This window comes from Cynocephalus volans, chromosome 2, assembly GCF_027409185.1.
Source record: "Cynocephalus volans isolate mCynVol1 chromosome 2, mCynVol1.pri, whole genome shotgun sequence".
NCBI classification, from domain to species: Eukaryota; Metazoa; Chordata; class Mammalia; order Dermoptera; family Cynocephalidae; genus Cynocephalus; species Cynocephalus volans.
The window spans coordinates 125,996,506-126,015,714 of NC_084461.1; the positions used below are offsets into that span (position 1 = coordinate 125,996,506).

At 41.6% G+C, this 19,209-nt stretch overlaps 1 protein-coding gene across 3 annotated transcripts in view; it reads left to right on the plus strand.

Annotated features, from left to right (window-relative positions):
* The first annotated feature begins 273 nt into the window (after positions 1-273).
* ARHGAP26 (Rho GTPase activating protein 26) overlaps positions 274-19,209 on the plus strand; it is a 409,057-nt gene continuing 390,121 nt past the window's right edge. For all 3 annotated transcript variants that reach the window (XM_063088222.1, XM_063088223.1, XM_063088224.1), the window contains exon 1: positions 274-578. In XM_063088222.1, the coding sequence (XP_062944292.1) occupies positions 425-578 (154 nt within the window). In that variant the 5' untranslated portion in view covers positions 274-424. The remainder of the gene's footprint in view (positions 579-19,209) is intronic.

A 19,209-nucleotide genomic window follows, 5' to 3' on the forward strand; every position in this document is an offset into this window, starting at 1 on the left:
GAACATTAGGTCATCGCTAGCAGGTTCGAGCGTCCCGGACGCCGGCGGCGCTGCCGAGGCTGCTGTGAGAGGGCGCTCCAGGCTGTTGGAAAGCGAGTAAGCGAAGGAGGCGGGGAGGCGGCGACCGCACTTCGCTCTCCAGCTCGCTCGCTTCCCGGTGCCGCTGCGGGTCCGCCACTGAGCTTCCTGCTTGCCCGCCGCTCCGTTGCGCGCCGCCGGAGCAGCCGCCCATCGGGAGGATCCCGGCTGGGTTCGAGAGTCGTGCGCTCCCGCGGACACCGAGCGGGGAGCGAGCCTGCGCCACACCTGTGGAGCCGGCAGCCGTCGGAGGTGCCGGCCGGGGTCCCGCGGCGTGCGTGCTCTGGGCGGAGGGCCTCCCGGACCCCGGGGGAGGCGTGCCCCCCGGCTGGGCGCCGCGGGCACCATGGGGCTCCCCGCGCTGGAGTTCAGCGACTGCTGCCTCGACAGCCCGCACTTTCGAGAGACGCTCAAGTCGCACGAAGCTGAGCTGGACAAGACCAACAAATTCATCAAGGAGCTCATCAAGGACGGGAAGTCACTCATCAGCGCGCTCAAGAGTGAGTGCCCCAGCCCGGCGGGACGCGGCTCCGGGGCGGGAGGAGCCGTGGGGCGGCGCTCAGCCCTGGTCGCTCGCGCGCCTGCCGGGCTTCTGCCCCTGGGGCACTGAGTGACGGGTGTCGGTGCTTCTACTGAGGCAGGAAGGATACGTAAAAAGGGCGAGCCAGCAACCGTCAGATGAGGGAAAAGACCCGTCGCCCAGCCGTTTGCGTTCGGGGGTGGCCGGGAGGTGACGGAACGCGAGTGGCGCTCTGGAGCAGCGCGGGCGGGTGTGCGCGGCACACAGGTGTCCCGGGCATGGCAGTAGAGTACCCGGCGCGCCGCAGCCTGCTGGAAAACCTCATCACGTCCACGACTCCGGCTTCCTTCGAGGAAGAGTTGCTCCCCCCTGGGTGCCCAGCCATGGGAATGGAGCGTGCCCTGCCAAGGGGGCGCTGCCTTCCCTCGGGAAAAGGCGGGTTGTGACTGCTTCGCTCCTTGTACGCAGCTCCAGCCGAGTCAGGGTCGCCAGGTTCTCTGGGTGGAGTGGTTGGTTAGCTCGCGATTCCTTGGAGTATTGGCAGCCAGTAATCCTCAAATCTAGAATCAGTGCCATATACGCGTGCAGGTTCTGATTCTTGTGTTTAGCAGAAGGTGATAGGGGTGGGAGTAGAGAATCAGAGTGTTCCTTTACTCTAAACTGTGGGCGAGGGTTTAAAAATAGAATGAACATATCCCGATTCTCTCCCTGTGCCCTCCCTCGCTCTTCGTTCTGCCTCTCCCATTATCCTTGAAAACTCAAAGGTCTGAGAAGGAATGTCTTTAGTCCTCACTCAGAAGGGAGAAGTTAGACTCATTTTAAAGGTTCTTGGACCTTTTGTAAAACCATTTTTGCTTTTTTCCCTTTTGTTATAAAGAGAGAAATGAAATTTGCATTCTGCTGGACTTTGGCAGAGCCAGAGAGTTTCTCTTTCTGGCCGAATACGAGTGCTTTGGGGATGAACACCTTGGATTGTGAGGATGTCTTTTGATGTCTTTTTAGTCTACCCATTTAAAAATAGTTCAGTCCATCTTCCTTTGGAGAATCAGGAGCAACATGAAGGCAGGTAGTGGAATTGTCTTTGACTCTTACTTTTTCTGTCTCTATGATGGATTTCTTAATAGGTGGTATCTTTCAGCTAAGAAAGGTTGCCTTAGCAGAGTAGGTTTCTGCCTGTGAGAATTGTCCCCAGGCCTATTTAAAGGAGACTTACAGAAGTTAAGAGCCTGAGATGTCATTTTGTGAGCCTGTTGCTTCTGTTGTCTCTTTTCATTGAGGAGACAATGGAATGCCAGGGCAGCAAGTGCCAGTCTTTTGGGGTGAAATGAAGCAAGACTGTGATGTGACTAACAAGGCTTCTCAGAGGCAAGTTCTCTGCAGGAGGCTGTGCCTGAACCTGAAACATGAACAGTCTCTTCCTTTGTCAATGCCCAGGACCATCCTTGGTTTGGAGTAAGTTAGGGGCCCACGTATATATTGGGCCCAGGAATTTTGATCAAACCTCAGGCTGGCTTTAATTGGTCTTATGATTTGCTCAGTAAATGTTTAGTGTGCCTGCTGTGTGCTGGGTACTGCACTAGGCACTGAGGATGTAGCAGTGAATATTCTGCTGCCCCTGTGGCTACAGAGGCATACTCTGTGCCAGGCCCTGCTTCACCCATGAATTATCTCATATGCATTTATTCATTTTGCAAATGAGAAAAGAGAGGCTTGGGGGAAGCACTAGCCCAGAGTCAAACAGCTCTAGCCAGCAGGGCTAGAGCTTTTGAACCCACCTGGTCTGAACCGGTGGTGGAGTTCTTGCTCATCATTTGCCCAGAATAGAACCTTTTGGACTTGCATTTTGTATCTCAGCCTTGAATCTGAGGAAGGTGCATTTGGCTGACTGGCAATTTGCCTACTGCTATTTTGGGGGTGGGGGGCAAGAATTTTTTGGGTAGGAAGAAACATTGCAGTGATGGGGTTGAAGAGTTGTTTAGGTTGTCTAATGGAATGGAATAGCGCTATAACTTGGAGGAGAGACTGATGGGGAACTAGGTATTCTGTTCTTTCTACATCCAGCTCTACTACTGACTGCTCTTCTATTGCTAACAACTACTTGAATGGGTCATGTAACCTCTTAAAATAAGAGGGTGGAGTCAATTACTGTTTCCCAGACTAGGTATTCTGTTAGGATGAGGTGCTTACTATACTGTATACTAGTGTACTAGTATTTGTGTATTATTTTTCTTCAGATTATCTTTATCACCACTGTAAATGGAAGCCAATACAACTTAAATATAAATACATAATTACATAAGTAACACTGGTTTAGATGATCTACAGTCTCTTACAGCTCTGAAATTTTATGGTTTTAGTACCCTATTTATTTTATTTTATAACTATTATTTGTAGATCTTTGGGTTTAGGTTTCCTTTGTGTATTAAATCAGAAGCAATAAAACTGACTTCCAGTGATTGCCAAAGTTCAGCTAGATAATTGTTATTATTACTTCCACTTTATAAGTGAGTAAACTGATGATCAGAGATGTCAGTAACCTGCTCAAGTGACCTAGCAATTAAGTGTGTTTAAACATAGTTGTCAAATTCCCAAGTCAGTGCCCTTAAATCTGAAGTAACACTGTCATCTAGGTTGGCCTAGGTTAGTGGTTCTCATACATAATTTGTTTCTTGAATCCCTTTGAGAAACTGATCAAAGCTATGGATGCCATAAAAGTGAATCCCTGAAGTCTTTCCCTTGGAGCCCAGACCTCTGGTCTGGACACGAAGAGGATAAGCAATAAAATAATTTGGGATATACATTTAAAAAAATTCTGATTTTGGAGAAAGCGGATGTGAAGTAGAGCCTCGGTGACTCCCAGTCAGTTGTTTCCAGTGCTGATTTGTCCTGGTCTTTTCTGTGAGGACTCAATTCACCCAGGACCCTTTCTTCTGACCTGATAATTGGTGTCTCAATGAAGTTTTTTTTTTTTAAGATGACCAGTAAGGGGATCTTAATCCTTGACTTGGTGGTGTCAGCACCACACTCTCCCAAGTGAGCCACGGGCTGGCCCTCAGTGAAGAAGATTTTGTGTGTTGTCTTTTTCTTTTCTTTTCTTTCTTTCTTTTCTTTTCTTTCTCTGATAGAGGCTGGAGATGACTTCAGACTTGTAGAATTAAGAGTTTTAGGGTTTCCTGGGTTCAAATCTTGACCCCATTAATTACTTGTTGTTTGATTGTGGGCAGGTTACTAAGCCTGAGCTCATCTTTTGTAAAATGGGAATAGCCACACTGACCTCATAGGGTTGTGAGGACTGAATGAAACAGTGCACATAAAGAAAGTGCTTAAATTGGGTCCTGGCACACCACACTACTCAATTAATCGTAGCTGGTATTATCATCTTCTACCATTCAGGGTTGTCAAGACTTGATGATTCTTAGAGCAAAAGTCACTAAGAGCAGAGGGACATTTTTTTGGCTTGGGTGCAGGGAGTTAGGCCCATGCCTCTTTCATGCCAATTATGGGTAACTTACACAGTTGTGTGTACAGTCATCCCTTGGTACCTGCAGGGGATTGGTTCTAGGACCTCCGTGGATACCATAATCAGAGGATGCTCAAGTCCCTGATATAAAATGGCATAGTGTTTGCATGTATACACTCCTGTATACTTTAAATAATCTCTAAATTACTTATAATACCTAATACAATGCAAATGCTTTGGAAATAATTGTTATACTATATTTTAGCATTTTGTATTATTTTTTATTGTTGTATTGTTATTTCTTATTCTTATTACTTTTTTCCTGAATAATCTTGATCTGTGGTTGGTTGAATCCAAGGACAAGGTTCCATGGGTTCCATGAACCTACCAATACGAAGTGCCTACTGTATTAACCACTGGTGGGCAGAATCCTGGAGTTGTGATTATGCCAGAAAAGCTCTACAAGTTAAAAAGGAACAAAAAAGTAAACCTCCTGACATCTCTTCTGTTCCTAATAATATTCTGAAAGCTTAAATTTTCAACCTTTTTGCTAGATTAACTTTCCCTGTTAAGTAGCCAGGCCTGCTGCCTCTCTCTGTGTTGCAGGAAAACCTTGCAGAATTTGCAGACATTGGACTTCATGTTTGGCTGTCTCATGGACTTAAGGGAAAACCAAATGTGGTTTTATAGAAATGAAAGTGAATTAGGCTGTTGGTTTTGAGGGATGGTGTGGGTTTTCAGGAACTGCGTTTCTTTCCATTTTGACAATTGATTTCTGACTTGTTGCTGGGGATATTCCCCTTTAAAATTTGACTTCTGCTTTCTCAGATAGAGTACCCTTATTCTGATAGTCCAAGGCGGGGGAGGCAGAAATGCAATTTTCAAAATGTCAACTTTATTGAGATATAATTCACATTACCAATACAAATTACCCATTTAAAGCACCCAATTCAATGGTTTTTAGTCCATTCGTGGAGTTGTGCAACCATCATCATAATCAACCTCAGAACATTTTTATCACTCCAGAATGAAACCCCATTCTCTTTAGCAGTCATTCCCCACTTCCTCCCAACTCCCCTGGCCCTGGTCAACCACTATTGTATTTTCTGTCTCTATAGATTTGCCTGTTCTGGACATTAAAAGTACAATTTTAATTGTTTTCTCCTAAATGTTAGTGACCATCTTTAGGCACAGAGTTCTTGATTTGAATTTCAGGTAGGGAAACTTTGAATTGATAAATTGTTCCCCTTCAAATCTATGTGAAGATGAGGTCTCAAAGACTGAACCATGTCCTAAGGCATGGAGAAACCCAGGTGTGCCTTTGTGTTTCTAACCCATGAGAGGGGAATGGACTTATTCTAGTTCACGATACTTCGATGGACTCAGAGGAGATAACCAAAACAAGACTGAGAATCTAGCCCCCTCCATCTGAGCTTTCAAGTCAAGTTGGGGCAGAGTGTGTGCTACTGAATAAAATCATACTTTGTGGTTGGTATCCTTCTGGGTGACACGTTTTTTACAAAATGAAGTGAATGTATTTCTATATCTCTAGTTAAGCCTATACTTTCATGAGACTTTTTGGAGATATGTGCTTTTTTCATTGCATTCTTGGTGGTTAGTAATTCTGAGATCTCTGTCCTTCATCACATCCCCAAGGCAACCACAGTGAATTTTAACAGAAATAAGTAGACAGTCTAATAAGAATACTAGCATCTCTCGTTTATTGGGCACTCGCCGTGTGCTTACATTGTCTCATTAGTCCTTAATACCAATCTGTGAGATGAGTATTTTTTTTCTGCATTTTACAGTTGGGGTAACTTGTCCAAGGTCACACAGTTAGAAGGTTGTACAGCCAAGATTTGAACCTGGCAATGAACTGCAGGGCCTTCTCTTGAACATTACCCTTCAGTGCCTTCAGCAAAGATGCTGGCAGTGAAGATGCAAATCCTTCATAGATTTAGACCCTAAAAAGGAGAAATGTGCAGAAGGTGCTTGATTCAGTGAGAGTATTGTCCCAGTTGTTTTTCAGACTCTGAGCCGTGGAGAGGGAAGACTAGCTAAGATTTTGTATTGTGCTCTGAAGTTTTGTAGTTCTCTCTACATCGTAGGCTTAATTAACCAAGGTAGGCTAGAGGGGCAGATGAGGGAGGCTGAATCTCTCTTGGCTTTGTAAAGTGGCAAAGTTTCTTTTTGTAGTAGCATTGGGTGATTATCAGTGATGGTCTTTTAACTCAGTAATACAGATTGAGTATCCTTTATCTGAAATGCTTGGGACCAGAAGTGTTTTGGATTTTGTAATATTTGCATTATACTTCCAGTGAGCATACCTAATCTGAAATTTGAAATGCTCCAATGAGCATTTCTTTTGAGTGTCATGTAGGCACTCAAAAAGTTCTGGATTTTGGAGCATTTTGGATTTCTGGGTTAGGAATGCTCAAACTAAGAGCATTGAACAGAGAGGCCAGAAACCTGTTTCTGGTCTGATCTGGTAAGGTAAATGTTTCATCCTCTTTACTCATTAAAACAAGAGTGAAAAAAATCAACATCAAGAGTTGTGTGCTTTAAAACCTTGTCATCCTTTTGTACTTCTTTAAAATTTAGTATAGGCTTTTTGCAATAGTGGGATGAATGCTTCTTGAATAGCATAAACTTCCAAAGTATGTTTGATACCAACCTGCTTTGTTTAGGAGTAATTATATTACTCATAAAATCGTATGGAACAAATGGGTATGGAGTTTTTAACATCTTGCTTTAGCATGGTACGTTTGTTATAGTTGATGAGCCAATATCAATATATTACTAAAGTTCATAGTTTACATTAGTTTTCACTTTTTGTGTTGTTCATTGTGTGGATTTTGTATAATGACAAATGTATCTGCCATTATAGTATCATACAAAATAGTTTCACTGCCCTAAAAATCCTCAGCACTCCACCCATTTATCCATCCCTTCACCTAGCCCCTAGCAACCACTGATCTTTTTACTGTCTTCCTAGTTTTACCATTTCCAGAACACCATATAGTTGAAATCAAACAGTGTAAAGACTTTTCAGATGGCTTTTTTCACTTAGCAATGTGAACTTAAGGTACCTCCGTATCTTTTCATGGCTTAGTAGCTCGTTTCATTTTATTGGTGAATAATAGTCCATTGTCTGGATGTACTACAGTTTGTTTATACATTCATCTATTGAAAGACATCTTGGTTGTTTCCAAGTTTTGGCAATTATGAATAAAGCTGATAAAAACATTTGTGTGCAGGTTTATGTAAGTTTTCAACTCATTTGGGTAAATACCAAAGAGTATGATTGCTGGATCATGTTGTAAGAGTATGTTTAGTTTTGTAAGAAACTGCCAAACTGTCTTCCAAAGTGATTGTACTATTTTGCATTCCCACCAGCAATGAATGAGAGTTCTTATTGCTGCATATCCTCATCAGCACTTAGTGTTGTCAGTGTTTTGGATTTTGGCCATTCTAATAGGTGTGTAGTGGTATCTCATTTTTAAAAAAATTTACAATTCCTTGATGACATATGATATTGAGCATCTTTTCTTAGATTTACTTGCCATCTGTATACCTGTATATCTTCTTGGGTGTGGTGAAGAGTCTGTTTAGATATTTTGCCCAGTTTTTTAATTGGGTTGTTTATTTTCTTGTTTTGAGAAAATTATGGTAAAACATGCATAACAAACTTCACCACTGTAACCATTTTTAAGTATACTATTTACTGGCATGAGCCACATTCACAATGTTTTGTAACCATCACTACTGTTTCCAGAACTTTTCGTCTTCCCAAACTGAATCTCTGTACCCATTAAACAATAACTCCTCATTTTCCCCCTCCCCCAGCGTCTGGTAACCTCTATTCCTGCTCTCTTTAGAAATTTGCCTGTTCTAGGTATCTCAAGTAAGTGGAATCATACAATATTTGTCACTTGTACCTGGCTCATTTCTCTTAGCATAATGTTGTTGCTTTTCCTCACACAGGGTGACAGAGATGCAAAAAGGATTACTCAAAGCCCATTTCTTCTGTGCAGTGAGACACCCCAAAGGGGTTAATTTCCTGGAACCCTCAAGAGAGAGGCATTCCTCCTTTGGGAAATTAACACAGGACTGGGGTTCTGTCTCAGTATTTATTCTCCAGGCCAGAAAGTTACAGAAAAAGAACATGGGTGGAGTTATTGCTAAGTATAGTTTAACAATAGAGGCTGGTAACATCAGTGAAATAACAAAGTGATATTCCATAATGCAGTTTGCAAAAGATTAAGTCAATACATCAACAAAAGCTTGTTCTTAGCAAATACTGTGTTTTCCTACAGCAGTTTCCTCAGTATTTTTACATAATAATAAAGCAATTTTCTTAACATATCAATCAGCAAGTTAACCTGCTCCAAGGATGTCTGTCCTTGAGAGCCAGCAATTTTGCTGTGTTACAATTCTTTATCTTCAACAGAGACTTTAGCCTGGGGAAAGTTTCCTGTCTTTTGCAAGTTTAACATTTCTATATGTAATTTTAAAAAGTTAGGTTAAACATGAAAGTACAGGGCTTTGGAAACTAGGCCCTGTGAAATACATTTGCTTTATAAATGTTAGTATACTCCACATAATGTTTTCAAGGTTCATCCATGTTATAGCATGGATTAGAATTTCATTTCTTTTTCTGCTGGAATATCCTATTGCTGAGTTTTAATTACCAGCAACTATCATTAAAAAAGACTATTCTTTCTCCTTTAAAATTATAAAAAGATATTTTTTCTCTCCGTCTCTTTTTTCCTCCTCCCTCAGAATGATCATAACACTTGGAATTAACATATCAATTTATCATGGGTATCTCTCAGAAGAATATTATATTTACATTTATTCTGTTCAAAGTAGCCATTTGTTTCACATCAGCATATTTTGGGGGAATATTTTTTTAAAAAAAGCTTTATTGAGTTATAATATACATGTCTTAAAATTCACCTATTTTAAGTGTACACCTCAGTAGTTTGTAATGACAAAGTTGTGCACCATCACCCCAATTCAGTTTCAGAGCGTTCTATCACCCCAGAAGGCTCCCTTGTGCCTCTTTAAAGGCACTCTCCATTTTCACCTCAAGCCATAGACAAACACTAATCTATAATCTCCTTTTTTCTGTCTCTGTAGATTTATTTTTTTCTGAAAATTTAAGCTAAATGGAATCATATACTATGTGGTCTTTTGTATCTGGCTTCTTTCACTTAGCATGATGTTTTTAAGATTCATCTGTGTTGTAGCATGTAGCAGTAGTTTGCTCCTTATTATTGCTGAAGAGTATTCCATTTTGTAAACCATAAGTTGTTTATGCATTTACCAGATGATGGACCTTTGGATTGTTACCGGGTTTTGGCTCTTACAAATAATGCTGCTATGAATATTTGCATACTTGTCTTTATATAGATATATGTGTTCACTTCTAATTTCATTTCTCAGGAGTAGAATTGCTGGGTTATATGTCAAACTTATGTTTAATTTTTAAAAACCTGCCAAACTTTTCCACAGCGAAAGCACCATTTTACATTCCCACCAGCAATGCATGAGGGTTCGAATTTTTCCACATCCTTGCCAACACTTGTTATTGTTTCTCTTTTTGATTGTAGCCACCCTAATGGATGTGATTGGTATCTCATTGTGGTTTTAATTTGCATATCCCTAATGACTAATGATGTTGAGCATCTTCTCATGCTTTTATTGGCTATTGGTGCATCTTCTTTGCCTAAATGTCTATTCGAATTTTCTCTACTCTTTACTTTGTCCCATAAAACTTTTGATGATTAAATGAACAGCACTTAGAATATTTTCTCTATTTGCCCTCTTGAGGACTTTTACTTCAACCTTAGATTTATTTAACTGGTCATTTTCAGTATCTCAGGACTTAGGAAGGTGGTTTTTATGAGACTGTGGTCCAGGTTTCTACTCTAGTTAGACCAGTCAGCATCCCTCTGGGCAGATGTCACAGGCTGGACTTCCTAATTTCGGCAAGTGTAAGCTAATGATCTCAACCACCATGAGTTGACAAAATGAGAAACAGCCAGGGAAGAACCATTATCACGACTGAACTCTTGCAGGGGACTCTGTTATCCTGTCAAGGCCATTGCATTTCTGAAAATTAGCCAAGGAAGGGATGCCAGTATAAAGCTAATAGTCAAAGTGATTTTTCTATATTTAAATTTCTGATTGACCCTAGTTTTAATTTTTTAAATTATAACCCAGCATGTTTCAAATTATGGTTTTTTGCCATCAAAAGAAGGCTTTTATTTAACAAATATGGAGCCCCTGCTGTGCTCTTACTATGTCCTCCAAAGCCCTAGATTAGAGTAAGAGATTTTGGGGTGGAAGTAACAGATGCAGGAATCATGAAGGGGAGATTGAAGGTCATTTGAGGGCCAGTGGGGTGGCCAGTTGTGGCTGGAGCAGAGTGATGGGAAATGAATGAGTAGAGAGTCCAAGGACCAGATCATTGGGATCTTGAGTTTAAGAAAGGACTTTGAGTTTCATTCTGGGTGTGATGGGCAGCCATGGGAGGTTGTGACATGATCCTTCTTGTGTTTTAAAAAGATCATGTGGGCAGCTGTGTGGGGAATAGATGTAGTGGGGCAGGGATGGAGGCAAGGAGACCGGAGAGGAAGCTGTTGTAATAGGTGAGGTAAGAGACAATGGCACTTGGGCTAGGGTGGCAACACTGGAGATGGTGGTCAGGTACTCTGTATATTTGTTGCGCAGGTTGTGAGCTATGAGAGAAAAGAGAAAATAAAAGTGATTCAAGTACTTTTGGCTTGAGCAATTATGTGGCTGATGGTACTATTTTCTGAAATAGAGAAGGAAGATTAGGTTTGGGTGGAAAATTAGCAGTGTGAATGAATGACCTAATCTTACAGTGCATAGACCAAAAAAAAAAAAAAAAAGAAAAAAAAGACACAGGTAGTCTTGAGTACATTCTCATAAAAGAATCAAAGGGTATAGAAGTATACAGAGTAAAGTGGCCCCTTTCCTGAGTTAACCACTGCCAACAGTTTGGTATGCTTTTTTTCTTGTCCTTTTTCTTTAAATTTTTTTTTCATAAATGAGATTATACTATTATTTTTGTGTTTTGCTTTTCTTTTTAGAGATTTCCCATATCAGTACATGTACATAGTACATTCTTTTTAATGACTGCAGAGAGTTCTACTATGTGGGTATACCATAGCTGATTTACCCAGTCTCCTACTAAAGGATATTTGGATTGTCTCAGTTTTTCACTATTAGAAAATGTGCCCAGTGATTATTTGCACACCCGCCTTTGTGTGTGGATCCCATCATTTCCATGGGATAGGTTCCTTGAAGGGGAATTATTGCTGACTCCAGTTTTTACAAGCTCTTTAACATCTATTGTTTGAGTCCTTTGCATCCCTGTAGCCATTTGATATTTGTCTGGTGCTCCTTTGAGTGTGTTAGATTGTTTCTGAAGCTTAACCTTTTGCTTAAGTTGGAAGCATCCTGAATAGGCCCTCTGTTAGGCACTGACACTGATTCTAAAAGAACCAGAGGATAGAAAAAAAAATATTTTGTGTGTGTGTGTGTGTGTGTGTGTGTGAGAGAGAGAGAGAGAGACAGAGAGACAGAGAGACAGAGTGTGAGAGTGAGAGAGAGAGAGAGAGATAGCGATTACAATATATTGGATGTGGCCTTAATAGTCTTGGACTAATCCGATATCCTTCCTGAGCTGCAGGTTCTTACAGGTAAAATTGGGAGATTGATGGGGCATTGCCCATATCTAAAGTTGATTCCAACCTCAAATTTCAGAGATCAAGAAGGAAATCACATATGTTAGGATAAGAACAATAGCATTAGTGGCAAGAGGAATTTTTAAAAATTAGAGTCCCTGGGAATTATGCATTTTTTTTTGTAGAAACCCAGAGTAGAGAAAGAGAGGAAATAATAAGGAAGACAGCTTGGCAGTGTCGGCCAGAAGCTGTCATGGCATGTTTATGTCTGGCTCATTTCACCTTGGTTGGAAGGCACAGAATGCTGCAGAGGGTGAGCCTGGAGACTGGGCAGTTTCCGCCTATATTTAGAAAGAGGAGATTCCTGGGGTTAGAGTGGTGTGTGTATGTGTGTTTTCTTTGCTGGATGGACAAAGATTTGAGGGTTAGGGAATTCTGGGCCAAACCTTGTTAACCAGCTGGATTCTCCAAGCCAGTAGCTATGCTTTGATTCCTGCTCCTGCCACACATGAAAAGCCAAAATAAGCCCTATTTTTTTATGGTTTGTAAAGACACCACAGGTAGGTTTCAAAACTCATCTGATTGTGCTATCAGGTCAGCTTTTAAGTACATACCAGGCTAATTTGAACACTTTGAAAACTTGAACTGGCTCCTCCTGTAAGACTTTAGATAGATTTCTGAGCAGACTGAGTTGAACTTTGGCTGTTTCTGTGCCAAAGAGACTGTTGAGCAGATAGGACCAAAACTGTAGCAAATTCCTGACTGCATATCTCATTATTACATTTGTGGGTCAGGTGTAGATAACGAATATCTGTTGACCAAATAAAATCTTAAAAAAGGCATTTTTATGTTAATTCATATCTCTTTCTATTTTAGAAGATTGTCTAAATAGGTAATACCTATAAATGGTACACAATTCAAAACAGACAGAAAGGAATGTGAGTGTCCTTACATCTCCTCCTGTCTCCCAATCCCCAGAGGCAACATTTTATCAGTATCTTGGGCATTTCTCAGATATAATTTATGTATGTGCCAGCAAACACACACACACACACGGGTACTTCAAAAAATTCACAGAAAAATAGAATTGAAAGATAATACAAATCTTTCCATGAATTTTTTGATGTATGCTTGTCTGTGAAATTTGGTATAAAAACCCAACAATATATATTTTGTAGCATGCCATATGCACTATTTTGCACCTTGTTTTATTTTAATATAATTTAGATATTATTCTACATTGGTACACATAGAGCTAACTCATTGGTAGCATTGCATTGTATCCTGTTGTATGGATATATCTTAGTTTATCTCACCATTCCCCTAAATAATAGACATTTAGATTATTTCCAGCCTTTCATGCTTACAAGTGGTACTGCTCTGAACATCCTGGCACCTGTGGCATGGGGCACATGAATGAGTAGATCTGTAGGACAGATTCCTAGAAACGGAACTGCTGGGCCAAAGGATATGTACATTTTTCATTTTGATAAATATTTCATAGCAGTGTTTCTGAAAAGTTTTGAGTGAACTGAATTTTATAAATCATAACTTTGGAGGAGGAAGGAAACTCACTATTTTAGAGACCTTATTACAGAGTGGTCTCTGTAATAAAACAATACTTAGGATTTTCTCCATTTCCTCCTCCTCTGTTTGTATGTATTGTTAATTCTGGGATTTAATACCACAGCAAGAATCATTCCCTAAAATGAGACACAGCTGTATGTAGGAATCACTCAAATGTTAGGACCCCAGGGAACTTGGTTGCTTTCCCACTAATGGTACTGTTGAGTTTTTATCTTTGTGCAGTGCATGTATTATTCAGGAGGCTTGGCAGGTGTTAAAGGAGGGCAATCTCCTGCCTAGGATGACTGAAGATCATGACTTTGGGCTAGTAGGCACACTGTGTCTGTCATGAAAGCTTCCCTGTGAGCACTGGAGTTCCTGGGAACTGGTGAGCGTGTGTTTTGTCTGACATCTCTTTCTGGCTGTTTCTCCTGCAGAGCTTAGCATTTCCCTCTGATGGAGGATAGGATCATGCCACATGTTCTCTGTTCCATTGCCTGTGACTCCTACTCCTCTTGGCATAGAAGGCTACCATAGCAGATTTCTGGGACATAGCATGCGCAGTCCCCATCTTGTAGGTGCCCAGAGTCTTGAGAGGAGGCAGGGAAATACAGGTAGTCCACAGCCCAAGGGGATGATTGATAGCAGTTTAAAAAGGTCTCTGGGGGAGCAGAGACCTTTGGGAAAGGAGAGGGAAGGCTTATCAAGCCCAAAGAAGCAGCATTCCTAAATATCAATCATTTAAAGGTCATCTCTGTTATATTTGCTCTACCTTTACCACCATTTATTTACTTTAAAAAAGTCTAGTCATTAAAAAATACATTTTTTTCAAAAGGGAACTTTTGAATCTGCATTGAGAAATCACAGGTTTCATGTGGTTAGTAATATTCATTTCTAATGTATTGTCAAATAGTCATTAAATTATAATCTTTAAATTTCCATTGAATTGAAAAGTATGTGCCATTGTATCACCTAAAATAATTTCATATTTCTCCAGTGATATGAGATTCACTCTCTGCTTAACACTGTTTTAAGGCGTAAAAGAGGGAAAGAATGGACACCATCTGCCCATCGTGCCTGGGGGGAGAGGGAAGGAAAGGATGTGTTTCTCAGACTAGGGTACAGGTGTCAGGGTAGGTGGCTTTGTGCCAAGGAGTACACAGAGCATCTGGCAGGGAGTACCCTTTGCTGAAAATCTGTTTTACTCAGTGGAATCATTATTTGAATATTTGAGGGAACACTGACAAGTTATAGTGTAGATTGCAGGATTCCATGGCATTTTTTGGAAATGTTCTGGTGTGAATGAAGAGGAGAAAAAGAACATGTAGTCAACAGCTTTTGGTGACTGAGTAGGGGGTAAGAACAGCGGAGAGGGAGGAGTCATGGGTGTTTCCAGAGTTTTCCTCTCAGACCTTGGGGGGATAGCTGAACTGAATACTCCAGGAGAAGAATTGTGGTGTGTGATGGGAGTGTAGAGTCAAGTAAGGTGTGTCCTTGCTGAGTTGCTCCTGTGGGGCATGCAGGTGGAGATATGCATTAGGTGGTAGGAAGCACAGGTCTGGAGCTCTGGAGAGAGATGGGGGCTGCAGGTATAGGTCTGGGTCTCCCCAGGTGTTATTTGAGGCCCTTGGAGTGAATGAGTCCATAAGGGTGAGGCCTAGGCGGTGAGGTGGTTCTCAGCCTCAGCTGCCTATTGCTGCAATCACCCAAGGAGCCTGGCACTCACCCCCAGAGATTCTGATATAATTTGTCTGGATTGCAACCTGGGCATGGGGAATTTTAAAAACTCTCCAGGTGATTCTGATGTGCAGCAAAGGTGAAGGATCACTGGCATGAAGTGAGAGAAAAGAGTGGAGGCTGAAACCCTGGGGAGTATCAACATGTCGCAGCAGGTGGGTAGAAGAGGGTTGGAGAGACTTTGAACTGATGTCCTGGCCAGTTTGGGTGAGGGCTTGCCCAGAGGCCTTGGGATTTGACTTTCAGAGGTGAAACTGGGGAGAGCAGCATAAATGCAGGGGTAAATAATAAATATCTACCTTGTAATATTATTGTGAGGAACAGATGAGATAATTGTAGATGTTGTACTTAGCACTGTAAGCAGGCACGTGGTAAGTGCCCTGTATTTGGAACCTGCTGTTATTGCTATTACTAGATTGTCCTTGTTAGAAAATAGTGGTTCTTAAAGGTGAATATATTCTTTTACTGCAGGTAAAGGAATGATGGAGAGGGAGTATTTCAGGAGTGTAAAAGTTCTAGTAACTTCAGAATATCTCAGCCTGTGTGGCTCCGTGCCTGGGACCCAGTTGTTCCATGAGGTTGGCCTGTGAGCCTGGCCCCTTCTGTATCATTGGGGTGGGGGCAGGGATGGGAGAGCTCCTGAAAGGACATTTTATGCTCCTGGGCAATCATAGGGCAGACGTTTTCCCACAGCGAGTCTTGTCAGGGTTAAAGTCTTTTGGGGTCAGAGCCTGTAATTATGTTGCACATTTTTTCTTTAAAAACATTCAGGAAGCATAATAAGCTAGCTGAGCTGTTGCACAACTAGGGGAACTCTGTGCTGGGTAGAGGAAAGAGTGGCTGATGGCTCTGGAGGGTGAGGTGCCCCCGACCCCAGAGATAGCTGATCTCTTCCTCCTGCCTTGGAGGTGCCCTGGGGCAACTCATTTCTGGCAAAGCTCCTCCCTCCTCTCGTTCTGATCTTAGTTGGCTCTCAGCCCTCTGAGGAGGACTGGATGACTGAGCAGACCACAGCTGCTGCTGGTGAGACCCTGGGGTGGGGTGTCACCACAAGGAGACCAGTGCTACTTGCACCCTGCTGTTTGCTTCTTAAGAAATTCTGTGGGCTTTTCTTCCAAAGACAGGGGTTTCTTGCTTTTGTATCTGACTAGTACATGGAGATGTATGACACAAACCCTGCCCTGAGCGGCTTATCCAGCAGATCATCAGCCACACATCTCCTGCTGTGGACAGTATTGCTTTGTGGGAGCTGGAGGCCAGGCAGGCACTGGGGATGAATGCCTCAGCATCTGCAGGCCATGGCTTCCAACTGCTCCTGCTGTATCTGCTAGCCAGGCCTTGCTGCCATCTCCCAGCCTTCTGACCGACTGTCCTGAGCTCAGTGTGCAAGGTTAGCAGGTTACCATGTCACCAGCTCCGTTTAGAGCAGCAAGATGGTTCTCTCTCTGGAAAGCAATCCTGTTTCCTCTTTAAGGAGCCAGCATGCTTGTAATCAGTTCCCCAGCAGGGAAGCTCTGCTCCATTGCATAGGAAATTGGAGTGGAACTGATAGCTCTTGGCCTCAGTGTCTTGGAATATGACTTTGGCTTGCTTCTCATCTCCCCCACCTCTCCTGGCCAGTATAACTTCATATCATACTGCAGTGAAAAGATACAGCCCTATAGGGCTTGGGGTTTTGTGCTTGAAGCAGCACAGAATTCATGTGTGAAGATGACCACCAGATGAAGACAGCTTAAAATTTGCTTGTTTTCACAAGTCTGGGTTCTGAATATTGAGGTCTAATCCCCACTCCCCCAAAACTGAGTCTCTCTAAGAAAGAAGACTGAAGTGTTTTTTGATGGTTATCTTAAGGAAGAAACTTGTGAAATGTCAGGCTGAATGATGACTCACATCTCTTAATGTGCCATCTCAATCAGCCGTATAACTGAGCTCCCCAAATGAGCCAGCGTGGGGGTAGGCGATGGTGGGCAGAGACCTTGGAGGTCCTTCCTTATGATTTTTAAAAAACAACTTTATTGAGATATAATTTACATACCACACAATTTACCCATTTACAGTGTACAATTCAATGGCTTTTTAGTATATTCACAGAATTTTGTGTTCATGTTCACAATTAATATTAGAACATTTTTATCATCCCCCAAAGAAACCATGCACTTTTTAGCTAATATTCCTCATCCTTCCCATCGCCTCAGGCGTAGGCAGCCACTTTCTTAAGGTTTTTAACCCGAGGCTCCAAGTGTGGTGATTGCCTGTCTGCTTTGTCCCTTGATCTTGGTTCCCTTGATCTTGGTAAGCCACATATACTTCCTTTCGTCCATCCAAACAATTCACAGCTCCTCAAAGTGCTGTGATTTCAGTGCCAGGATGTTTGGACCTGGCACTATTCTTGCTCTTTACCCTCTGACAGATTTGCTAGTGCACCAGGACTAATTCATTCTCATTCCTGAGAGTGCCTGTAGTCCCCTGGTTTAGCATCTCTTTTGTCATGTCTCGCCCTTGGTGCTGTTCTTGCTTTTGAGAGAGTATTTCCTGCTTTAGAATGAGAAGGAAGAACCTAAAACCCAATAGGTAGGTGCATTCCTTTGTTTCTAAAGAGGAAAAAATTTCCAGTAATATTCTAATTTGGATAGTTGCATTTGGAGGGGTTCAGCTTTAACCATTTAAGAACTGTTGATAAAGAAGTAAATTTCTTATGTGCTGTAATGGCGGTGGCTTGGGGGTGTCTAAAGTCAGAACATGAATGCCCTTCTTCCTCATTGAGGACCTTGTATTGTTCTAGGAAATTGTAGCCCAAAGGTAGAGAACATGTTCTCTACCATCTGTATGTTTTCTCTTTCATTTGCTTCCCTCCCTTTTTCTTTTCTTTATTCTTTTCTCCCTCCTCTCATTCTTTCACTGTATTTGTCCTTCCCTCATCTCCATCTTGCCTTGCCAAAGGGCCACAGAGTTGACCGACCCCTGATATCTTGATTATGGGGAAAACAAAGCCTTTTGTAAATGGGAATGACCTGAAACAGATTTCCAGAGTTCTATGATTATAGCTAAAATGACTCCCAGATTTGAGGTGACTGTGAATCAGCTGTTCCAATGGGGGAGCATTTAGGTGCTTATTTTCTGCTACTCTAATGGGATCTGATACAAGCCTCAGGTTTTCCATTTTTATCATTGGGGTGGGGGAGTACTATTAAAATTGTCTTCAACAAAGTAGGTTAACGATTTGTATTTCAAGAAGAGAAATTTGGGGACATTGAATGAGAGGATGTTATTTGGGTTAGTTGAACAGCTCCAGATATAATTGTGTATTTATAATGCCAGTTAGGGACCTAGAAACCTATTTGGGATAGGTCAGGAAATTGGGTTTGAGATCTGAATCTTTACAGGTACTCCATCTAGAATCTCCAAGAATAACATATTTTGAACATAATGTAAATGAGACCTGGATAAGGTAGATGGCCTATATCTCCCACCCTTGAGTTGCCAGTCCTGCAGTTCACAAACCTATCAATGCCAAAATAGCAGGTGGCTCCTTTTGCCTTCTTCTGAGACATATATTCCCCTGTCTCTGTCTTCATACAGATTAGTCATTTAAAAAAAAATCCAGAAACTTTTAATTTTTTTTTTCTGATTATACAGGCAATACTTGTTCATTAGAGAAAATTTAGTAATTACAGATGAGTAAAAGGAGAAAATGCAAATTTGCCAATACTACTGATTAGAAATACTCATTTTGGTTTTATAACCTTTTCAACTCAATAGCTCATGATCATCTTTCCATATCATTAACTGCTCTCTAAGATGGTTTTTAGTGGCTACATAATATTTCAGGTATGCCGTGTCAAGACTTTTTCAACTAATGACCTACTTTTGGACAATTACGTTGTATCGCTCTCTTTTTTTCATGATTATTAACAAGTCCATAATGAGTATCCTTATAAACGTCATCATTATCTCCTTAAGATAAATTCACATAGGCTGCTCTTAAGATTCTTTCCATATCTTTAAGATCGACCTCGCATCTCTCTGCTTGCTCTTCTCTCCCCTATTTTTTTTTTTCCTGCTCATTAAGCACAAACTTGGGGACGAAGAGAAGATATCTTTTCAGAGTGCCACAGAATGCAGAATCTCAT